The sequence below is a fragment of the Coregonus lavaretus genome (genome assembly GCF_964263955.1).
Source record: "Coregonus lavaretus genome assembly, chromosome: 14".
In the NCBI taxonomy this organism is placed as follows: Eukaryota; Metazoa; Chordata; class Actinopteri; order Salmoniformes; family Salmonidae; genus Coregonus; species Coregonus lavaretus.
This window is the reverse complement of record NC_140001.1, coordinates 16,537,861-16,562,727: the sequence shown is the minus strand read 5'-3', so window position 1 is coordinate 16,562,727 and position 24,867 is coordinate 16,537,861. Positions and strand designations below refer to the sequence as shown.

General features: G+C 46.5%; 1 protein-coding gene across 1 annotated transcript in view; it reads right to left on the bottom strand.

The window, feature by feature from the left end:
* Positions 1 to 1,727: 1,727 nt before the first annotated feature.
* The window catches only part of LOC311141633 (transient receptor potential cation channel subfamily M member 3-like), a gene marked incomplete at both ends in the record, with an annotated part of 163,498 nt that continues 140,358 nt past the window's right edge, over positions 1,728 to 24,867 (bottom strand). Inside the window, 12 exon segments of the mRNA XM_084177024.1 lie at positions 1,728 to 3,279; positions 8,779 to 8,911; positions 9,003 to 9,196; positions 9,592 to 9,742; positions 11,876 to 11,906; positions 11,908 to 12,005; positions 12,546 to 12,720; positions 13,105 to 13,356; positions 13,822 to 13,950; positions 14,955 to 15,095; positions 17,167 to 17,370; positions 24,524 to 24,752. Coding sequence (XP_084033150.1) covers positions 1,728 to 3,279; positions 8,779 to 8,911; positions 9,003 to 9,196; positions 9,592 to 9,742; positions 11,876 to 11,906; positions 11,908 to 12,005; positions 12,546 to 12,720; positions 13,105 to 13,356; positions 13,822 to 13,950; positions 14,955 to 15,095; positions 17,167 to 17,370; positions 24,524 to 24,752 — 3,289 coding nt within the window.

The following is a 24,867-nucleotide window of genomic DNA, read 5'->3' as shown; positions in this document are numbered from 1 at the left end:
ACACTAAGCCCTGGGGATTGGTCAATGCAAGTAAATAGACATACACTTATGATGAGTCTACATTTAATAAAATGTTCCATCTTCCCTGTTACTCAGGCTGTGTAGGTAATCGATTTTACTACCCTGATTTTGACCTCTGAACTCTATTGGGTCAATGCTACTTGACTGTCAGTGTGCATGGATTTTAAACCAGGGACATGCATTATACATAATAGAGCCCTATTATGTCTAGAAATTCAACCTGCGCAATGCTCATTGTCTCTATCCATTGATAAAGGCATCACCAGCTGACTGGTCTCCATGTGTTCTACTGTAGTCACTACTGCTGTAATCTAGTTCAGCAGAAACCGCCCCCCCCCCCCCCCCCCCCCCCAATGCTCTGACACAGGGTCGGCTCTAGCCTTTTGGGGGCCCCTCCACCAAGTGGGCAAAATGTTTTAGTGGCCCCCCTCTTGACGGTGGAGATAAAAGAAAATATCAACATTTTCTACACATTTTGCCATGGGGTGTAGAGAAAATGTTGCAGTTTAAAAGCAAGTTTTCTGCATTTCTACACATTTTGATTACTACAAGTTTATATAACTGGCTAGACTAACTTAACAACCTAAAAATTGTTAGCTGACATGGCTAATTGAGTGACTGTCAGTGAATGACAAAACAAGAAATAAACTGCTGATGCACAACCAAATTTCAAACTTGCACCTTGTGTATTCTACTATTCTAACTCTCAACAGTAGGTTGAGACGCCGCCTGAGTTCCCAGACTGAGTTTTGTTGGGGGGTCGGGGCCCCCGAGCGGCCAGGGGCCCTAAGCGCCCGCTTATGTCGCTTATGCCTGCTTGGGTAGTTTGGTGGACCAAAGCTTCAAACGTGGCCTTCATTAACCCAATAGAAAGATCAGGAAAAAGTCCTAATCCATAGCCATTGGCTTTATTTCTAATCAATCACCTCCCTCCGTCTTGCTAGCACACCACAAGTTTTCTGATTCGGAGCCACAACTCCCAGTCATGTAATTTGCTAAGATCAAAAATGTTTGTCATTTATTTTTATTTTTACTACCACATAGGCCAGATTTGAGTCATTGGAGTTTCAGGCTTATATGCGATATGGACAATTACCCTGGGGACAAGGTTACTACTGCTGCTACTGATTTAGCATGCAGTGCTATGTCAGTGGTGGAAAGACAGAGTGCAATTTCAGTGGTGGAAAGACCGCTATTTCAGTGATGGAAAGAAAGAGTGCTATTTCAGTGGTGGAAGCACAGAAGCATAGAGTCATATCCATGAGTATGGGCAGTTTAAGGGCAAAGAGGAATTGAGGAGAACCTGAGGAAATTTGGGGTTGAGGTGACAATACTGACCTCCAGTCTTATATTGTCAGGTAGCCAAGTTCATTATTTTCTAAAGACTCTGACTAAACTGTCCTATCAGAGATTTCATTTTTATACTTTCTATTTTGGCTACACTAGTGTTCTGTGACGTGTTGCATTGCAGTAACAGTGTGTTGACTTTACTAAAAAGATGGTAGACAGACACGGCACATAACCTCCATCACCAAACACACAACGAGAGTCAGCTTCAGGAGGAGGTAAGAACTACCCTAGCTTCATAGCACTTTGTTTTACACTGGTAGGAGCCCTCCCCATGACCCTTGCCTTTCCCCCTGGCCGGCCCTATGGTCCTGTATAACAGAGTGTGCCCTGTCCCTGTCCTGTTTCCTTCATCATTGTCACGTGTAGTTGTGTCTGCTGTCGAAGCTGCTGTACGCAGAGTGTGTGGTCAGCTTTCTCATGGAGAGGCTGTCTGTCTTGGCGTCGGGCCGCGCCCCAGACTTGCTCCTCAGGAAGGGGTTCCTGGGTCCCCCCAGCCCCCCACGGTCTGCACCCCTCTCCATCCTCTCACTGACCGACAGGCTTTTTCTGTGTGAAGGAGGGGCCAATGATGGGTGGGAGGAGTCATCTGAGGAACAGCTGTTGGCTCGTTCCAGCCTGGAGAAGGGCGAGCAGAAGGGGGTCCCACTCGCCCCTCTTAAGCCTCTCCCCATGCGATGGGGTTCGGGGGCCGGAGCCAGGTCCTCTGGGTCTTCAGGGTCTGACTCTGTATGGCTGAGCTCGGCCTCGCGCTCTGGGTGGGAGGAGCCCATGTCCGGGGGCTTATTGAAGGGGAATGAGGTGGAGCCTCCGGGGGAGTGGGAGCGCTCTGCGGTGGTGTAAGGGGCGGAGACACACCTGGTGTCTATGCAGTCAGTGATGCTGGTGTACTCAGCCGCTTTGACCTGAACCCCTGCCCCTAGGCCTCCGTAGCAGCCTCGTGGGGTAAACATGAGGCTGTGAGACTTGACCAGCTGAGTCTCTTCTAGGTAGCCCCTGCCGCCAGTGGACAGGTAGCGGCTGCTCTTGGAGCGCTCCAGCGGTCCCGCTGACGGGGGCGGAGAGGGGTCCAGGTCCCAGGGTGGCATGGTGTTTTCTGGGAGAAGTTGGGCGGAGCATAGCGAAAGGTCTGCAGCCGCACTGTCCTCGAACACGGCCCCACCCTCCGAGTGTCTGTCGCCCAAACCGCTGCCGCCACCGTAGTCCCTCCCGCTCGACAGCACCGCCTCCATAATCTCAGAGTGGAGCGAGGAGTCATGCCAGAGGGGAGGGGCCATCCTCAGCGGGTCCGAGAAGACCTCGGCTGGCCCCGCCTCCTCGGACGCCGACACATAGATGTCGATGCAGGAAGAGGGGCGGTGCTGCTGGGAGATGGACAGCGTGGCCAGTGGGAGGGGCTTAGACTCCTTGGGGGCGGTACCCGAGGCCACCGACTGTGAGCTATTGGCCCGGTGCAGGCTGAAGGAGCGCTCCTTGAGGAAACGGTCTGCCCTTTCAGCCCTGTCGGCCCCAGCTCGCTCACGACCTCCGCCCGCGTAGAAGGAGTGACTGCGTGTGCGCGTGGCCAGGCTGGTGGGGGAGGGTGGTGACATGGAGCCCTCTGCACCCTCATTGACCCGGTAGGAGTTCCCCTCTTGGCTGTTGAAGCTGCTCTGGCGCAGGATGTAAGCCGCATCTGGGCACTCACCCTGACGCAGCATGTAGGCCGAGTCTGTGCAGTCGGATGAGGTGCGTGAGCGGGCCTTGTTGACCTCGCCCCGCTCCACCCCCGTGACTCGCTCAAGAGCCACAGCGATCCGACCAATCAGTTCCTCCATCTGGGCCAGCCGTATGTCCACAGTCTGCAGAGATGACTTCATGAAGTGTTCTCTCTCATTCACCTCCTCCAGACGCATGGCCATGTTCTCCACTCTGAAACAGACAGAGAAAAAGGAGATAAAGAGAGAGATAGAGAGAAGAAAAGGGAGAGAGAGAGACAGAGCGAGAGAGACACACAGAGAGAGAGAGAGAGAGAGAGAGAGAGAGAGAGTGAGGAAAGGAGAGAGAGAGAGAGAAGGAGAGAGAGAGAGAGAGAGAGAGAGGGAGGGCACTCCACTGCAGGAAAAACAGAACTAGACAATAATTTGTGCCAGGTGTGATATCCCTCCTAAACAGCCCGGGCTAATGTTCCTATCCACCCAGTAAGGCCAGCAGGCTAGTCTCTTTCATTGGTATGTAACTGTTATGAATTTTGTACTGTCAATTTGTTGTGTACTGTATTTAAACATCACTTTAAACATGTACATGATACTGCAACAACATGTAAAGAGAGAGAAGAAAATAAAAGGGAGAGAGAGAAAGGAGAGAGAGAGACAGAGAAAGAGGGAGAGAGAGAGAGAGAGAGAACGAGAAAGAGGGAGAGAGAGAGAGAGAACGAGAAAGAGGGAGTGAGAGAGAGAGATGGAGAAAGAGGGAGAGAGAGAGAGAACGAGAAAGAGGGAGTGAGAGAGAGAGAGACGGAGAAAGAGGGAGAGAGAATGAGAGACAGAACGAGAAAGAGGGAGAGGAGAGAGAGAACGAGAAAGAGGGAGTGAGAGAGAGAGAAGGAGAAAGAGGGAGAGAGAGAATTAGAAAGAGGGAGAGAGAGAGAGAAGGAGAAAGAGGGAGAGAGAGAAGGAGAAAGAGGGAGAGAGAGAGAGAGGAGAAAGAGAGAGAGAGAGAGAGAGAGAGAGAGAGAGAGAGAGAGAGAGAGAGAGAGGAGAAAGAGGGAGAGAGAGAAGTAGAATAAATTCTCAAGTAGAATAAATTCTCAAACAACACAAAAATTCATTGATGCCCTTCCAGACTCCTTCTGCCTACCCAAGGACGTCAGAGGACAAAAATCAGTTAACCACTTAACTGAGGAACTCAATTTAACCTTGCGCAATACCCTAGATGCAGTTGCACCCCTAAAAACGAAAAACATTTGTCATAAGAAACTAGCTCCCTGGTATACAGAAAATACCCGAGCTTTGAAGCAAGCTTCCAGGAAATTGGAACGGAAATGGCGCCACACCAAACTGGAAGTCTTCCGACTAGCTTGGAAAGACAGTACCGTGCAGTACCGAAGAGCCCTCACTGCTGCTCGATCATCCTACTTTTCCAACTTAATCGAGGAAAATAAGAACAATCCAAAATTTATTTTTGATACTGTTGCAAAGCTAACTAAAAAGCAGCATTCCCCAAGAGAGGATGGCTTTCACTTCAGCAGTGATAAATTCATGAACTTCTTTGAGGAAAAGATCATGACCATTAGAAAGCAAATTACGGACTCCTCTTTGAATCTGCGTATTCCTCCAGGGCTTAGCTGTCCTGGATCTGCACAGCTCTGCGAGGGCCTGGGATCGGGAGAGACACTTAAGTGTTTTAGTACTATATCTCTTGACACAATGATGAAAATAATCATGGCCTCTAAACCTTCAAGCTGCATACTGGATCCTATTCCTACTAAACTGCTGAAGGAGCTGCTTCCTGTGCTTGGCCCTCCTATGTTGAACATAATAAACAGCTCTCTATCCACCGGATGTGTACCAAACTCACTAAAAGTGGCAGTGATAAAGCCTCTCTTGAAAAAGCCAAACCTTGACCCGGAAAATATAAAAAACTATCGGCCTATATCGAATCTTCCATTCCTCTCAAAAATTTTAGAAAAAGCTGTTGCGCAGCAACTCACTGCCTTTCTGAAGACAAACAATGTATACGAAATGCTTCAGTCTGGTTTTAGACCCCATCATAGCACTGAGACTGCACTTGTGAAGGTGGTAAATGACCTTTTAATGGCGTCAGACCGAGGCTCTGCATCTGTCCTCGTGCTACTAGACCTTAGTGCTGCCTTTGACACCATCGATCACCACATTCTTTTGGAGAGACTGGAAACCCAAATTGGTCTACACGGACAAGTTCTGGCCTGGTTTAGATCCTACCTGTCGGAAAGATATCAGTTTGTCTCTGTGAATGGTCTGTCCTCCGACAAATCAACTGTACATTTCGGTGTTCCTCAAGGTTCCGTTTTAGGACCACTATTGTTTTCACTATATATTTTACCTCTTGGGGATGTTATTCGAAAACATAATGTTAACTTTCACTGCTATGCGGATGACACACAGCTGTACATTTCAATGAAACATGGTGAAGCCCCAAAATTGCCCTCGCTAGAAGCCTGTGTTTCAGACATAAGGAAGTGGATGGCTGAAAACTTTTTACTTTTAAACTCGGACAAAACAGAGATGCTTGTTCTAGGTCCCAAGAAACAAAGAGATCTTCTGTTAAATCTGACAATTCATCTTGATGGTTGTAAAGTCGTCTCAAATAAAACTGTGAAGGACCTCGGCGTTACTCTTGACCCTGATCTCTCTTTTGACGAACATATCAAGACTGTTTCAAGGACAGCTTTTTTCCATCTACGTAACATTGCAAAAATCAGAAATTTTCTGTCCAAAAATGATGCAGAAAAATTAATCCATGCATTTGTTACTTCTAGGTTAGACTACTGCAATGCTCTATTTTCCGGCTACCCGGATAAAGCACTAAATAAACTTCAGTTAGTGCTAAATACGGCTGCTAGAATCCTGACTAGAACCAAGAAATTTGATCATATTACTCCAGTGCTAGCTTCCCTACACTGGCTTCCTGTTAAGGCAAGGGCTGATTTCAAGGTTTTACTGTTAACCTATAAAGCGTTACATGGGCTTGCTCCTACCTATCTTTCCGAGTTGGTCCTGCCGTACATACCAATACGTACGCTACGGTCACAAGACGCAGGCCTCCTAATTGTCCCTAGAATTTCTAAGCAAACAGCGGGAGGCAGGGCTTTCTCCTATAGATCTCCATTTTTATGGAACAGTCTGCCTACCCATGTGAGAGACGCAGACTCGGTCTCAACCTTTAAGTCTTTACTGAAGACTTATCTCTTCAGTAGGTCATATGATTGAGTGTAGTCTGGCCCAGGAGTGTGAAGGTGAACGGAAAGGCTGGAGCAACGAACAGCCCTTGCTGTCTCTGCCAGGCCGGTTCCCCTCTCCACTGGGGTTCTCTGCCTCTAACCCTGTTGCAGGGGCTGAGTCACTGGCTTGCTGGTGCTCTTTCATGCCGTCCCTGGGAGGGGTGCGTCACTTGAGTGGGTTGAGTTACTGACGTGATCTTCCTGTCTGGGTTGGCGCCCCCCCCTTGGTTTGTGCTGTGGTGGAGACCTCTGTGGGCTATACTCGGCCTTGTCTCAGGATTGTAAGTTGGTGGTTGGGGATATCCCTCTAGTGGTGCGGGGGCTGTGCTTTGGCGGAGTGGGTGGGGTTATATCCTTCCTGTTTGGCCCTGTCCGGGGGTTTCTTCGGATGGGGCCACAGTGTCTCCGGACCGCTCCTGTCTCAGCATCCAGTATTTATGCTGCAGTAGTTTATGTGTCGGGGGGCTGGGGTTAGTTGGTTATACCTGGAGTACTTCTCCTGTCTTATCCAGTGTCCTGTGTGAATTTAAGTATGCTCTCTCTAATTCTCTCGTTCTCTCTTTCTCTCTGAGAACCTGAGCCCTAGGACCATACGTCAGGACTACCGGGCATGATGACACCTTGCTGTCCCCAGTCCGCCTGGCCTTGCTGCTATTCCAGTTTCAACTGTTCTGCCTGCGGCTACGAAACCCCTACCTGTCCCAGACCTGCTGTTTTCAACTCTTAATGATCGGCTATGAAAAGCCAACTGAGAGACCTGAGCCCTAGGACCATACGTCGGGACTACCGGCCGTGGTGACTCCTTGCTGTCCCCAGTCCGCCTGGCCTTGCTGCTATTCCAGTTTCAACTGTTCTGCCTGCGGTTATGGAACCCCTACCTGTCCCAGACCTGCTGTTTTCAACTCTTAATGATCGGCTATGAAAAGCCAACTGAGATTTATTCCTGATTATTATTTGACCATGCTTGTCACTTATGAACATTTTTGAACATCTTGGCATGGTTCTGTTATAATCTCCACCCGGCACAGCCAGAAGAGGACTGGCCACCCCTCATAGCCTGGTTCCTCTCTAGGTTTCTTCCTAGGTTTTCGCCTTTCTAGGGAGTTTTTCCTAGCCACCGTGCTTCTACACCTGCATTACTAGCTGTTTGGGGTTTTAGGCTGGGTTTCTGTACAGCACTTCGAGATATTAGCTGATGTAAGAAGGGCTATATAAAATAAAATTGATTGAAAATTGATTGATAGAAAGAGGGAGAGAGAGAGGAGAAAGAGAGAGAGCGAGAGAGAGAGGAGAAAGAGAGAGAGAAGGAGAAAGGAGTGAGAGAGAGTGAGAGAGGGAGAGAGAGAGAGAGAGAGAGAGAGAGAGAGAGGGAGGGCACTCCACTGCAGGAAAAACAGAACTAGACAATCATTTGTGCCAGGTGTGATATCCCTCCTAAACAGCCCGGGCTAATGTTCCTATCCACCCAGTAAGGCCAGCAGGCTAGTCTCTTTCATTGGTATGTAACTGTTATGAATTTTGTACTGTCAATTTGTTGTGTACTGTATTTAAACATCACTTTAAACATGTACATGATACTGCAACAACATGTAAAGAGAGAGAAGAAAATAAAAGGGAGAGAGAGAAAGGAGAGAGAGAGACGGAGAAAGAGGGAGAGAGAGAGAGAGAACGAGAAAGAGGGAGAGAGAGAGAGAGAACGAGAAAGAGGGAGTGAGAGAGAGAGATGGAGAAAGAGGGAGAGAGAGAGAGAGAACGAGAAAGAGGGAGTGAGAGAGAGAGACGGAGAAAGAGGGAGAGAGAATGAGAGACAGAACGAGAAAGAGGGAGAGGAGAGAGAGAATGAGAAAGAGGGAGTGAGAGAGAGAGAAGGAGAAAGAGGGAGTGAGAGAGAGAGAAGGAGAAAGAGGGAGAGAGAGAAGTAGAAAGAGGGAGAGAGAGAGAGAGAAGGAGAAAGAGGGAGAGAGAGAAGTAGAAAGAGAGATAGAGAGAGGAGAAAGAGAGAGAGAGAGAGAGAGAGAGAGAGAGAGAGAGAGAGAGAGAGATAGAGAGAGAGGAGAAAGAGGGAGAGAGAGAAGTAGAAAGAGGGAGAGAGAGAGGAGAAAGAGAGAGAGCGAGAGAGAGAGGAGAAAGAGAGAGAGAAGGAGAAAGGAGTGAGAGAGAGTGAGAGAGGGAGAGAGAGAGAGCGAGAGAGAAGGAGAAAGAGGGAGAGAGACAGAGAGAGAAGGAGAAAGTGCGAGAGAGAGAGAGAGAGAGAGAGAGCGAGAGAGAGAGAGAAGAAAGGGGACAGGGAGAGAGAGAGAGAAGGGGGAGTGGGAGAGAGGAGGGAGAGAAAGAGAGGAGGGGGTGAAAGCAATTATATTGTCCTTTTCTGGAAATAATGTCAACAAAGTATGAGCCTACATCATATGTTGCACTTAAGTATGACAGGATTATGTATGCCCATGTCGAACCTCTCTGACGTCACTCGGATCCTCTCGTCATTTGAGGAGTTGAAACGGTCATCCTTCTCGCGGAAGTACTCCTCGATGCACTGCTCCTCAAAGTCATGCACTTTCTTCAGCTCATCTTCAGTGATGAAGAGCTCTGTGATGGAAGGATGAAGAAAAGCAACAAAGGGTAAAAGGAAAGAAGGAAGGACACATTTCTAAATGATTTGGCTCTAGGCTGTACTCACTCAGGCCATAATCTCTCTCCTCATCGTCGTGCTTCCGCCAGCGACAGCACAGGTGCTTGAGGACCATGGTCATGTGACTGAAGATGATGAGGGGGGGGGGGAGGATGGGCCGCTCGTAGAAGGTCATGATGAGCTGGTACCTCTGGAACTTCCACACCTGGTTGGAGATGGACTTCACCTCAAAGAAGGTGTTACTATGACAACAGACAGTAACAACCAAAATGTCAAACCAACCCTATGCAGATGGAATATGCACTGAAGAAAAATATAAACGCAACATGCAAAGTGTTGGTCCCATGTTTAATGCGCTGAAATAAAAAATCCCAGAAATGTTCCATACGCACAAAAAGCTTATTTCTCTCAAATTTGTGCACAAATTTGTTTACATCCCTGGCCTAAACATATACATTTGCTTAAACCTTTAAAATCGACTCGGATTTCCACAAGTGTCTGGGGGTAGGAGCTAGGGGTTGTTTCTGGACAAGGCCCTGCTATGTATAAACGAGTGGGCATAAGGAGAGTGTAGGTCTACAGAGCGAGACAGACAGAGAGAGAGAGAGAGAGAGAGAGAGAGAGAGAGAGAACATACTTGAAAACAGCGATGAGCAGGTTGACCAGCAGGATGTTGGCCACCAGAAGGTAGCAGGCCATGATGGCAGGAACGATCCAGGCTCCCGTCTTACAGGGCGGCAGAGCCACAACATGCCCGTCCTCTGTGGTGATATTCTGACCACACGGAGCTAAGCACAATGACACAACCACAGGGTCAGGATGACACACAAGGTATCACAGATTGTGTCACAAGACAAAACAAATGGGTAGCCAGCCTAAAGAGAGTTTCTCCGACAAACATAACAAATAAAGGCAAACATACTGTAAAAGCCAATTGTGTGTCAAAACAAATTAATATACAGACAACAACTAGACAAGCAAGCCAACATAAGACGAACACAAAATCAAATTAAAGGAAGATGTCAACATACAATAAAAACATACATACAAGCAAACCCAGGCAATCACACCGAACAGACAATCACTATGCTGACATCTAAAATAAACAAACCAACAAATAAACAGAACAACAAATTCTTCAAGTTTAGCAAACAAACAAGAGGCATAATATACTGTATATATGCATATTGTTTGGAGGGGATAGGAAGGAGTGAGCACTAGAATGGAAAGGTGTTATGTGCTGAAATGTGTCTCTCACAATATATTCAAAAATATATTGTCAATAACTTACATTCCCAATATGTTTAAACATGGCATGATGTTTAAATTATATTGTCACATGCGTGCCATAGCCTAGCTGAATAATGACTATACTACAGATCAATTGAAATGTATTTAAGATACATCATACGTTTTTTCCATCAGTGATGGTTCAGTTGCTGTGGCTTATAATGGGAACACTCAGCACTTTCACTTTGGATGCTCATTTGTTTGTTTGCCTATGAATCATTATATTCATACTCATCTCTGGATTTCAATTGATCACACAAGGCAGCCCAAAGGTAGAGAACTGAAGTAATTTGCTATCTCTCTATCTCACAATTTTACACTCAAAGAAATTGGGTAAAAAACTCTGACAACTGAACCACGTGAAAAAACAGATTGCAGATGATGACAGGGTATGATATGTTCATGTTTGTTTGTGTGTGATTGTGTGTGTGTGTAAATTCAGAATAATATTCTGTATCTAAGTGCATTTGAGTTTAGGGGTGCTTTTGAAATGTGTAGGTGCGCTTTTGATTTGTGTGTGTGTGTGTGTGTGTGTATATATATATACGAATCTGCGTGTGTGTGTGTGTGTGTGTTTGTGTATGTTTGGTTGTATTTTCAAGTGTGTATGAGTATTTGCGCATCTATGAGAGTATGGTTGAGAGTACATTATTGTGAGTTTGCGTGTCTAGATGACATTGTAGGGATGTTACAATCTCTAGTGATAGCAGAGCTGACATTGGGGGATGGCAATAATGACTGGGTTTACCTGGCAGCCTTACTTTTCCAAAATAAAACAAAATAGTGATAATGTCAAAGGAGCATGTCTGTAACAATGATAGTTTCCTTTGAGATTTAGTAATGTCATCAAAATAAACAAATAAATAAACCAAATGAAACCAAACAAGAGTGCTACTGCCATGAAACACAGTTATTGACCTGTCAGTATGTCGTGCTGCATGCTTAACCATAGAGATGGTAAAGAGGACACACCTCCTATCTTTGCCATTGATAGCTTCTGTGACAGCATGGGCATCGCCACTGAGGGCTATCTCATAGAGATAGATAGAGGACTCATCCTTATATCTGTGCCATTATAGCATCTGTGACAGCATGGGCATCTCCATTGAGGGCTATCTCATAGAGATAGATAGAGGACTCATCTTTATATCTGTGCCATTATAGCGTCTGTGACAGCATGGGCATTGCCACTGAGGGCTATCTCCATCTTTTCTACTTTTATGAGTTCATTGGCGGGCCATAAAAAAACGGAAAAGGTGCATACTGCCACCTACTGTGCAGGAGTGTGTATAATCTGAACAGGCATAAAGCGAAGGTTGGTGATTTATTGCCACCTGAAGTGCTGGAATGTTTGCTCAGGAGTATAAATCATTGGATGATCCCTCCTGCTGACCAGGATGGAATTCTTCCCTCCACAACCCATAGAAAGTCCCTCCCAGTTGACTACATTAAAATGGTGAAAACCTTCAATGCTAAAACAGGTTTTATGGAAAGTGCACCCTCTATCCATCTCTATGTGCATATCTGACTCAATAGCAGCCCCTAGATGAGGGTGCAGTGATGGTATGGCAGTGAGGCTGGAATGGTGTAGGGAGGGGACGGGACGGGGGTGGGTCTAATTATCGATTAACTGGCATTCTGATTGAACATAGCAATGTTGGTATGGACCATTATTACGCCAGGTTCCATGAGCTCGAAACTGATTTTCGATCATCCAGAGTTTTGAATTCAGCCTGTGCTTTAGCTTCCTACTATGCACATCTGAAACAAAGAATGACAGCATTATTTCAGATCTCCAGCTTTGGGCTAGTCCTTCCATTCTATACACTCTCACACACGCACACACGCACTCCCTCAAAACAGATGGTGCATTCAGAGAGCAATCATGTACCTTATTTGAGTCGATGACTAAATTACTAAGCAATGTTACCTGCTGTTAGACATCACCTGACCTCATCACTGAGATAATGTGAGTTGTTAGTGATCTGTCCTCTGCTGTTGTCAGAAAATATAATATGGGTATTTTTTTGTGCAATATTACATTTGCATGACCAGCGTGAATAAGAACCAATCCGGCCACCAATGTCTTTCGTTGCACTAATATAGTTCCCCCTGGGGGGAACTGAGAGGTTCCAAGTGCGTGGCATTTCAGCACCTGGATGACTTCAGCTATTCTGCTGAGTGTGTGTGTATGTGTTGGAGGAGCGGGCAGCCTTACACGCCGAGCTCGACTCTCCACCACTCCACCACCCTTTCCCCCTCCCTCCCTCCCCCCACATCCACCACCCCTTGTGGGCTTACGGTCGATCTGATCAGCGAACACTTCTCCATAGATCATCCAGTAAGGCATGAAGAAGATGTTCCGAGCCAGCATCCAGGACGGGTCCTCATTGGGATTCAGGATGGCCTGCCTGGCCACTCCGAAACTCATCAACACTACCAGCATGATGATCACAAAGTACATCATGTCAATCATCTGAGACAGAGAAGGAGTGGGAGGGAGGAGAAAGAGGATGACAAAAAGGGAGACAGGGAGAATGTTTTAAACTAATATATAACTCATTCATCTTTATAGCATTCTCATTAAGTGAGCAATTAAGTAGAACATTAGACACCAACCAACAGACAGGCAGACATACAGACAGAGAGAAAGACAGACGGACAGACAGGCAAACCAAAAGATAGGCTGCATCCAGATTCTCTGCCCTTCTCCTGAATGTTGCATTTGCACACTCCACATCATGGTATTCAAAGCATTGGACTGGTGTAAGCATTGGCTGGAGGGATTTTCCACCGTTGTTAAATCCATGACTGGGAGTGTGCAAGTGCACACAGCCAGTGACAGACTCCGCCCCCTCACCATCTTGCCGATCATCATGACATAGGGGCCCAGGTACTTGTTGACGCCAAAGATGTCGAGCAGCCGGATGTACCAATAGATGATGTTGACGCAGTAGATGACCCGGCCGTAACTCATGAGGGGCGGCTCCTGGAGGCGGAGCACCATGCCCACGGAGAAGATGAGGATGGCCATGAGGTCCGTGATGTTCCAGTACTCCTGGAGCCACACCTTCACCTTCTGCAACAGCTTCCCCGGCTCCGACATCAGAATCTGGGGGAGGTAGACAAGGAGGGAGGGATGGAGGGAGAGAGAGCGGGAGAAAGAGGGAAAGAGAGAGAGAGAGAGACGCACTTCAGAGTGCTGGCCATGTGAGAGTGCAGGCCTATAAAAGGTCACTGAAGAATCTGTTCTACATAAATGGGTACAGGTTTGGAAATGATGACGAATGCGAATATCTGTTGTTTTAGGATGCTGACAGAGAGTGCAGGGATCTTAGTAGGATAGTTTCATTTGGCCACTGGAATTTTTCTCCTGTATTTAATTTGATCTTGCATTGGAAAATCTGTGGTTGATTGACTAGAATGACACACTTCATAATGTGCAAATCCCCCCACCTCTCTAGCATGTGTCTGTGTTATAGACTGTATTGTGTCTGTGTATGTTTGACTGTATTGAAAAAGCCATGAGAAATCCTGGAGTTGAACCATCTCTCTGTATATGTGTGTCCTGCCCTACCTCTCTCATCTTCTCGATGCCATTGGTGAAGATGTAAGCGATGACGATCCACTCTTGCGGTGAGGGCCACAAGTCCATCTTCACCAGAACAATATAGTTAAACAGCATCAGGTACGCCACATAGGCCATCTGGGGACAAACACACAGTTTTAGGGTCTCCCGGAGCATGTGGGGAGTCTTCAGTGCATGCAGACGGTCTTACAGACGACATAAGGTGTGGGTCATAAGTGGGTCTTAACCCTCCCGTTGTCCTAGGGTCAAAATGACCCGCCACTGTGTTGAACCAACTTTATTTAATTTTTATATTTTTGGGATCATTTGTGAGAAGGAGTCAGTGAGACTTTAAAGAAAGTATCACTGCCTCCTTCTCACAAATGATCCAAAAAATATAAAAATTAAATAAAGTTGGTTCAACACAGTGGCGGGTCATTTTGACCCTAGGACAACGGGAGGGTTAAGTAGTCTTAGAGGGCATTCAAATTGTTTTAGCACAGAAAAGTTAGGTTGCACCGCGGTATAGGCAGAACAAGTGATAGTTTGCCAAAAATGAACTTATTTAGTACCCATAACTGTACCCATAAAAAATGCACTACTGAACTGCAGTGAGGTAAAAAATACAATGCAGTGTGACAAGACTGTGTTCATATTCATTTTCATGGCTGCTTTGTAGATAAGACAACTACTGCAGGAGAGGAAACATCACAGAGGTTGGTTTTGAATGCAAAGCAGATCATGATGATTCCCTGACCGAGTTACAGTGCATCTGTTCCTAAAATGAATCCATTAATTTGATATGGGTTTTTCTGACCCTACGGTTACAGGGAGGGAGAGAACGGCTTTCCTTTGAGTGTTTTTTTTATCTCCATGAATAAGAGATGACGCTCCCTGTTGGGGAGGGCTTTTGGTGGTGTCATTGGACTGGTGGACTGAAAGAGCCACCATGGGAAATGGAAGATGAAGATTAAAATGTTGTGCTTGTACAGACAATGCACACAGACACAGACAGAGACCTAGAAAGAGACACACTGTGTCACACACTGCATCTATCTACTGGGTTCTCTGTGAAAACGATCTAATCCCCCCAAAAACACTTTATGGTTCTAGGTAGCAACAAGCCCTAAAAGCAGACTCACTGTGTGAAACCAGAACTTGACGATGGGGGCATTGTAGAACTCGTAGATCTTCCGGCCCATGGGGATGAGCCGGTGTCTATTCTGTACCTCCCCCACGCCCTTCTTACGAGCCGCATCCGTCCTTACCTTACCCAGCATGGCCTGGGGCATCACACCCAGATAGACAGAGAGAGAGAGAGAGAGAGAGAGAGAGAGAGAGAGAGAGAGAGAGAGAGAGAGAGAGAGAGAGAGAGAGAGAGAGAGAGAGAGAGAGAGAGAGAGAGAGAGAGAGAGAGAGAGAGAGAGAGAGAGAGAGAGAGAGAGAGAGAGAGAGAGAGAGAGAGAGAGAGAGAGAGAGAGAGAGAGAGAGAGAGAGAGAGAGAGAGAGAGAGATACAAAAATACAGGAGAGCGGGAGGAAATCATGAAAGAGCATTAGAGCTGTTCCTATACCGTAGTTGCATGAGCAGCAGCAAGCAGAGGCAAACTCATTCTGAATGTGGCATGTTAGTGGCATTGAGTGCTGATGACAAACATGACGCAGACACTTATGGATCGAGTCTCGGATGACAGTGACGGACAGTAGAGAGAGAGAGAGAGACCGAGAGAGAGATAGAAAATAAGAGAGAGGACAGCTAGGAGAAAGAAAGACGTCTGACGTCCATTTCTAAGACTCTAACACAGTTTGCCATCCATAATGGGGGAGTCAATCCCAGAGGTTATAATCATGGATGCCCAAACTACACCACACCTTTGGGGAGTCAGCAAACGGTATTGTATTGTATTGTATTGCATGTCTGGGGAAAAGGGAGAGACACCCCGCGGTGTGAAAATCACACTGCCATGCCGACCTACATGCATATTTTAACTGCATATGGACTGGGAGAGTTGGGGATTAAAGTGTGTTTTTGGAGGCATCTGAGGTTGACTTGCAATACAATCCATACCCCCCCCCCCCCCCCCCCCCGGGTGTATTGTAGCCTAGTATCTATTTGTATGAATCTGTCTGATTCATATAGTTTGTGTTCTGGGCTGCATTTGAACAATCAGAAACCAGCAGCTCACAATGGCAAGCGGAAGAGCTCATGACAGATGTAATCCTTTGACAGAGTGTTTTGGGGAGTCTCAAGGACTCTCATCAGCATTCTCATAAACTCCTGTTGCCAGTGAGTATTTGTGCCGGCTGGCTGACTGAATGCAGATGACAATATGTAACGCAATGTCTATGTAGATGGACCGAGTCACCAATCGCCTGTTCTACATTGAGAGAGGGTGTTCAGACAGTCAGGCGGTGTTTGAAATGGAACCCTACACCCTATATAGTGCACTATTTTTGACTAAAGCTCCATGGGCCCTGATCAAAAGTAGTGCACTATACAGGGGATAGGGGGCCATTTCGGATGCACCCACAGACTGTGCATCTGCATAGACCAGGCAGATAGGCAGGCAGGCACAGTTATGTAACCTGAGCAGCTGAAGCTGCTGCCATAGATCAGATGAGAGACACCCTCTCTTAGCAGCATGCGGAGTGATGCGCTGTTGCCAGCGCCACAGGGGAGAGTGAGGGGCAGCAGTCGCATACGATACCATACCTCTAGTAAGACCTTAGCTAGGAGAGAAATGGAACAGAGGGAGAGGGAGAGAGAGAGAGAGAGAGAGAGAGAGAGAGCGAGAGAGAGAGAGAGAGAGAGAGAGAGAGAGGGGGAGATAGAGAGAGAGAGAGAGAGAGAGAGAGAGAGAGAGAGGGGTAAAGACAGAGAGAGTGAAAGAAAGAGGGAGAGACAGGGAAAGAGAGAAGAGAGGAAGGGAAAGAGCAAAAGAGGAGGGAAAGCGAGAGAGGTGGAAAGGAAGAGGGACAGAGAGAGAGAGAGAGAGAGAGAGAGACATCCACAAGGAGCCGAGCGCGGCAAACAGACTGAGACGTTACAACTCCACAACCACGTCTTCGCCGAGACGACAGGAAACGAGAAGCAGGATGACAGGTAGGTTTGGGGGCGGGGCAGGGCTGTTCTTACTGCCCCTCCGGTTGGTCAGAATAGGGACAAGGCTTGGATGGGTGTGTAGGGACAATACTAATGGTGTGTGTTTGTTAACTGTGGGTCTATTTGCTGGCTAAGGGTGCGTCCGAAATGGCCCCCTATTTCCTATATAGTAGGGAATACTAATTGGCTGCCATTTGAGACGCAGCCTGCGTGTGTATAGTCTGAAGGCGGGGCTGAGGTGGGTGTTCTCACCACGGAGTTGTACTGCGTCTCACAGTAGGATCTTACTGTGAACTCCATGTCCTCTTCCTCCTTCTCATTGGCGGGCTTCTCAGGCTCCTCCTCCTCCTTCTCCTGCAGGTAGGTGTCCTGGTCCTGGGGCATGTACGACATCTCATCCTTGTTCTTGAACTCCAGACTCAGGATGGACGGAGGCAGCAGCAGGCCCAATATCACCTGTACAGGGGTGTGGAGTTAAACATATGCACACAGGCAATACACACAAACGCATACAGAGACGCTTCTTCAACAGTTGTCACGTGGCACGACAACAAGTCCATATTTCTGAGCTCGACACCTTGAAATCGCATAATTATATGTCTGACGTGCAGATAGTTTGCATATTTAATGCAGTGGAGAGGAGCGAGCTCATCTGAGGTTTAATTAGAAAGGCATTAGTCCAGACAGCTAGAGAGGGGTAGTAGAAAAGGCAGACAAAAGGCAGAAAATAGTCTGGGGGAGGGGAATGGAGGGGGAGATATCGTTAAAAAAGTTATAAATGGCTCCCTCTTCTTTCCACCATTTTGTTTAAAATCAAATGTTATTTGTCACATGCACCGAATACAACTGGTGTAGACTTTACCGTAAAATGCTTGCTTACGAGCCCTTCCCAACAATGCAGAGTTTAGTAATACAAGAATGGAGCTATATAGAGGGAGTACCAGTACCAGAGGTAGATACAGTTGAAGTTGGAAGTTTACATACACCTTAGCCAAATACATTTAAACTCAGTTCTTCACAATTCCTGACATTTAATCCTAGTAAAAAGTCCCCGTTTTAGGTCAGTTAGCATCACCACTTTATTTTAAGAATGTGAAATGTCAGAATAATAGTAGAGAGAATGATTTATTTCAGCTTTTATTTATTTCATCACATTCCCAGTGGGTCAGAAGTTTACATACACTCAATTTGTATTTGGTAGCATTGCCTTTAAATTGTTTAACTTGGGTCAAACATTTCGAGTAGCCTTCCACAAGCTTCCCACAATAAGTTGGGTGAATTTTGGCCCATTCCTCCTGACAGAGCTGGTGTAACTGAGTCAGGTTTGTAGGCCTCCTTGCTCGCACACGCTTTTTCAGTTCTGCCCACAAATGTTCTATACGATTGAGGTCAGGGCTTTGTGATGGCTACGCCAGTACCTTGACTTTGTTGTCTTTAAACCATTCTGCCACAACTTAGGAAGTATGCTTGGGTTCATTGTCCATTTGGAAGAACCATTTGCGACCAAGCTTTAACTTCCTGACTGATGTCTTGAGATGTTGCTTCAATATATCCACATAATTTTCCTTCCTCATGATGCCATCTATTTTGTGAAGTGCACCAGTCCCTCCTGCAGCAAAGCACCCCCACAGCATGATGCTGCCACCCCCATGCCTCACGGTTGGGATGGTGTTCTTTGGCTTGCAAGCAACCCCCTATTTCCTCCAAACATAACGATGGTCATAATGGCCAAACAGTTCTATTTTTGTTTCATCAGACCAGAGGACATTTCTCCAAAAAGTACGATCTTTGTCCCCATGTGCAGTTGCAAACCATAGTCTGGCGTTTTATGGCAGTTTTGGAGCAGTGGCTTCTTCCTTGCTGAGCGGCCTTTCAGGTTATGTCGAAATAGGACTCGTTTTACTGTGGATATAGATACTTCTGTACCTGTTTCCTCCAGCATCTTCACAAGGTCCTTTGCTGTTGTTCTGGGATTGATTTTCACTTTTCGCACCAAAGTACGTTCATCTCTAGGAGACAGAAAGCGTCTCCTTCCTGAGTGGTATGACAGCTGCGTGGTTCCATGGTGTTTATACTTGCATTCTATTGTTTGTACAGATGAACGTGGTACCTTCAGGCGTTTGGAAATTGCTCCCAAGGATGAACCAGACTTGTGGAGGTCTACAATTCTTTTTCTGAGGTCTTGGCTGATTTCTTTTGATTTTCCCATGATGTCAAGCAAAGAGGCACTGAGTTTGAAGGTAGGCCTTCAAATACATCCACAGGTACACCTCCAATTGCCTAAAATTATGTCAATTAGCCTATCAGAAGCTTCTAAAGCCATGACATCATTTTCTGGAATTTTCCAAGCTGTTTAAAGGCACAGTCAACTTAGTGTATGTAAACTTCTGACCCACTGGAATTGTGATACAGTGAATTATAAGTGAAATAATCTGTCTGTAAACAATTGTTGGAAAAATTACTAGTGTCATGCACAAAGTAGCCTTATTGGCTGCGTCCGTAACGGGTCTGCGGTCAAATGACCACCCCTCATCACAGTCAAACGCTACCTTTAACACTTTACATTTACATTTACATTTACGTCATTTAGCAGACGCTCTTATCCAGAGCGACTTACAAATTGGTGCATTCACCTTATAGCCAGTGGGATAACAGCTTTACAATATGTTTTATTTTATTTTCTTAAATTTTTGGGGGGTGGGGTGGGTAAGGGGGGGGGGGGTAGAAGGATTACTTTATCCTATCCCAGGTATTCCTTAAAGAGGTGGGGTTTCAAGTGTCTCCGGAAGGTGGTGAGTGACTCCGCTGTCCTGGCATCGTGAGGGAGCTTGTTCCACCATTGGGGTGCCAGAGCAGCGAACAGTTTTGACTGGGCTGAGCGGGAACTGTGCTTCCACAGAGGTAGGGGGGCCAGCAGGCCAGAGGTACTTTAGCGAGCAGGCCTTCCTAATTGACATGGCCCACGTATCCTGGATGGATATCGATCTCATTCCGTCAGTACAGGATGCCTGGTTATTCTTTAAAAGTGCTTTCCTCTCAATCTTAAATAAGCATGCCCCATTCAAAAAATTCAGAACTAAGAACAGATATAGCCCCTGGTTCTCCTCAGACTTGACTGCCCTTGACCAGCACAAAAACATCCTGTGGCGTACTGCATTAGCATCGAATAGCCCCCGCGATATGCAACTTTTCAGGGAAGTTAGGAACCAATATACACAAGCAGTTAGGAAAGCAAAGGATAGCGTTTTCAAACAGAAATTTGCATCCTGTAGCACTAACTCCAAAAAGTTTTGGGACACTGTAAAGTCCATGGAGAATAAGAGCACCTCCTCCCAGCTGCCCACTGCACTGAGGCTAGGAAACACTATCACCACCGATAAATCTATAATAATCGAGAATTTCAACAAGCATTTTGCTACGGTTGGCCATGCTTTCCACCTGGCTACCACTACCCCGGCCACCAGCTCTGCACCCTCCGCTGCAACTTGCCCATGCCCCCCCCTGCTTCTCCTTCACACAAATTCAGACAGCTGATGTTCTGAAAGAGCTGCAAAATCTGGACCCCTACAAATCATCTGGGCTAGACAATCTGGACCCTTTCTTTGTAAAAATAGCCGCCGAAATTGTCGCAACCCCTACTACTAGCCTGTTCAACCTCTCTTCCGTAACGTCTGAGATCCCCAGAGATTGGAAAGCTGCCGCGGTCATCCCCCTCTTCAAAGGGGGTGACACTCTAGATCCAAACTGTTACAGACGTATATCCATCCTGCCCTGCCTTTCGAAGGTTTTTGAAAGCCAAGTTAACAAACAGATCACCGACCATTTCGAATCCCACCGTACCTTCTCCGCTATGCAATCCGGTTTCCGAGCTGGTCATGGGTGCACCTCAGCCACGCTCAAGGTCCTAAACAATATTATAACCGCGATCGATAATAGACAGTACTGTGCAGCCGTCTTCATCGACCTGGCCAAGGCTTTCGACTCTGTCAACCACCGCATTCTTATTGGCAGACTAAATAGCCTTGGTTTCTCAAATGACTGCCTCGCCTGGTTCACCAACTACTTCTCAGATAGAGTTCAATGTGTCAAATCGGAGGGCCTGTTGTCTGGACCTATGGCAGTCTCGATGGGGGTGCCACAGGGTTCAATTCTTGGGCCGACTCTTTTCTCTGTGTATATCAATGACGTCGCTATTGCTGCTGGTGACTCTCAGATCCACCTCTACGCAGATGACACCATTTTGTATACATCTGGCCCTTCATTGGACACTGTGTTAACAAACCTCCAAACGAGCTTCAATGCCATACAACACTCCTTCAGTAGCCTCCAACTGCTCTAAAACACTAGTAAAACTAAATGCATGCTCTTCAATCGAACGCTGCTGGCACCCGCCCACCCGACTAGAATCACTACTCTTGACGGTTCTGACCTAGAGTATGTGGACAACTACAAATACCTAGGTGTCTGGTTAGACTGTAAACTCTCCTTCCAGACTCACATTAAGCATCTCCAATCCAAAGTTAAATCTAGAATCGGCTTCCTATTTCGCAACAAAGCCTCCTTCACTCAAGCTGCCAAACATGCCCTCGTAAAACTGACTGTCCTACCGATCCTTGACTTCGGCGATGTCATTTACAAAATAGCCTCCAACACTCTACTCAGCAAATTGGATGTAGTCCATCACAGTGCCATCCGTTTTGTCACCAAAGCCCCGTATACTACCCACCACTGTGACCTGTACGCTCTTGTTGGCTGGTCCTCACTACATATTCGTCGCCAAACCCACTGGCTCCAGGCCATCTATAAATCACTGCTAGGCAAATCCCCGCCTTATCTTAGCTCATTGGTCACCATAGCAACACCCACCCGTAGTATGCGCTCCAGCAGGTATATCTCACTGGTCATCCCCAAAGCCAACACCTCTTTTGGCCGCCATTCCTTCCAGTTCTCTGCTGCCAATGACTGGAACGAACTGCAAAAATCTCTGAAGCTGGAGACTCTTATCTCCCTCACTAACTTTAAGCATCAGTTGTCAGAGCACCTTACCGATCACTGCACCTGTACACAGCCCATCTGAAATTAGCCCACCCAACTACCTCATCCCCATATTGTTATTAATTTTGCTCATTTGCACCCCAGTATCTCTATTTGCACATCATCTCTTGCACATCTATCATTCCAGTGTTAATACTAATTGTAAATATTTTGCACTATGGCCTATTTATTGCCTTACCTCCATAACTTGCTACATTTGCACACACTGTATATATATCTTCTGTTGTATTTTTTGACTTAATGTTTTGTTTTACCCCATATGTAACTCTGTGTTGTTGTTTTTATCGCACTGCTTTGCTTTATCTTGGCCAGGTCGCAGTTGTAAATGAGAACTTGTTCTCAACTAGCTTACCTGGTTAAATAAAGGTTAAATAAATAATAAAATAAAATAAAGATGTCCTAACCGACTTGCCAAAACTATAGTTTGTTAACAAGACATTTGTGGAGTGGTTGAAAAACGAGTTTTAATGACTCCAACCTAAGTGTATGTAACTTTCCGACTTCAACTGTATGTACAAGAAGGCAGGGTAAAGTGACTAGGCAACAGGATAGATAATAATAAGAGTAAAATAAAGAACAGAGTAGCATCAGCAAATGATGAGTGTAAAAGTGTGTGTGTGTGTGAGCTTGTGTGTGTGTGTAATGTACATGTATGTATGTTTATGTTATGTCGTCTGCATGTGTGTGTTGTGTGTGTGTGCGTATGTAGTGTATGTGAATGTGTGTGGGTTTTGTGTGGGAGTGTCAATGTAGTGTGTGTGAGTGAGTGTTTATATGGTGTGTATATACAGTCTAGTGAGTGTGCGTAGGATCAGTGCAGATAGTTTGGGTACCATTAATTGGCTATTTAGCAGTCTGGCTATTTAGCAGTCTTATGGCTTGGGGGTAAGCTGTCTCGGAGCCTGTTGGTCCGAGAGCCGATACTCCGGTACCGTTTGCCGGACGGTAGCAGAGTGAACAGTCTATGACTAGGGTGGCTGGAGTCTTTGGCAATTTTTCGGGCCTTCCTCTGGCACCGCCTGGTATAGAGGTCCTAGATGGCAGGGAGCTCGGCCCCAGTGATGTACTGGGCTGTCCGCATCACCCTCTATAGTGCTTTGCGGTCAAGGGCGGTGGATTTGCCATACCAAGCAGTGATGCAGCCAGTCAAGATGCTCTCGATGTTGCAGCTGTATAACTTTTTGAGGATCTGAGGGCCCATGCCAAATCTTTTCAGCCTCCTGAGGGGGAAGAGGCGGTGCCATGCCCTCTTCACAACTGTGCAGGTGTGTGTGGACCATGTTAGGTCCTTAGTGATGTAGACGCTAAGGAACTTGAAGCTCTGGACCCGCTCCACAACAGCCCCGTCAATGACTTAGACCTGGGTGAGCACCTTGATTCCCAAAACATTTCTTACTATGACTGTGATATGCGGATGTCTCTCTTAACTACCTTAAGATGAATGCACTAACTCTAAGTCGCTCTGCATAAGAGCGCGGATAAATGACTAAAATGTAAAACTTTAAAATGTTTCAGATGAGTGAAGGAAAGGACACGTAGTGTCAAGGAAGCTGTATAAGGAAGTTGCTTAAGTGGATAAGGACCCAATCCATCTTCTCACCACTCACTAACTGACTTTCTTCTTCAGGCCTGTGGCAGCAGGCCAGTCTTATTCATTAATGCACACCGTAGAAAAACGTTTTGCAACTAAAGTACGAAAACAAGTGTTTCTCATTGGACAAGTTTTAGTAGTGCCTTCCTGTTTCAGTCCGTTTTCCTCCATTTGGTGCCTGGTGAATACAACCCAGACAGGAAGGCATGTGTGTGGTGGGGCTTTATGGGTCATGATGAGTGTGTAGTGCTATTTGCTGTGTGATCTACTCCTCAGTGTATATCAGCCTGTTTGTTATACCTTTGGTTTCTGCTCCATTGAATCTGTTTCCCAACCAGTTCTATACTGCACCTGGATTCATCCTCCTTACACTACACAACCACCCAGCGGTCCCCAAGCACAGCTACTCATAATAATAAATGAATGTGTCCTTTCATGATCTAAGCAGCTGTATGCTATCAAACCATAACCAACTCACTGGCTAACCTACTTGGCTGGGCTGAATAATAGCACAAGCCTTTACAGTGTATTTAAAGGTGCGTTGTCGTAAATCAACATTAAAAGTGTTAGGAATGGTCAAGCGACAGCTCAAATATGGGATATCATTAGCCATTATTCCCAGCAGGCCAAGCGGGGTAATTGCAACAGCTATTTCAGTATACACTTTCACCTCTCTATCTGTCTCCATCTGTCTGTCTTTCTGTCTCTTTGTCGCTCTCTCTCTCCGTCTGTCTATCTCTGTCTGTCTCTCTCCGTCCATCTGTCTGTCCGTCTGTCCGTCTGTCCGTCTGTCCGTCTGTCCGCCTGTCTGTCTGTCTGTCTGTCTGTCTGTCTGTCTGTCTGTCTGTCTCTCTCTCTCTCTCTCTCTCTCTGTCTGTCTGTCTGTCTGTCTGTCTGTCTGTCTGTCTGTCAGCTGGTCTACCTCTGAAACCCAATGGACTGTGTGACCCCTGACCCTCTGACCTTTAGCCCAGAGTTCTTGCGCATGCGCAGGCGTCCCATCCACATGTCGGTGAGCAGCATCTGGCTGCAGGTGTGGGCGATGAAGTCGCGGTGCTTGGCGGCCACAGCCAGCTGCAGGCAGGTGGCGTTACTCCAGTTCTTCAGCTCATAGGTTAGCAGCTTCATGGCCATCTGCTCGTCCTGCTTGTAAGACTGGTCCAGCAGCTCCACAGCTAGCTGGCCAAACTCACTGAAACACACATATAGGATGTCACACAGTGAATGCTTGAGATGGACTAGGCTACATTGCAGTCGGACATATCAGCATAACGTACAGATAAATGCACTGCTACGCACGCACACAC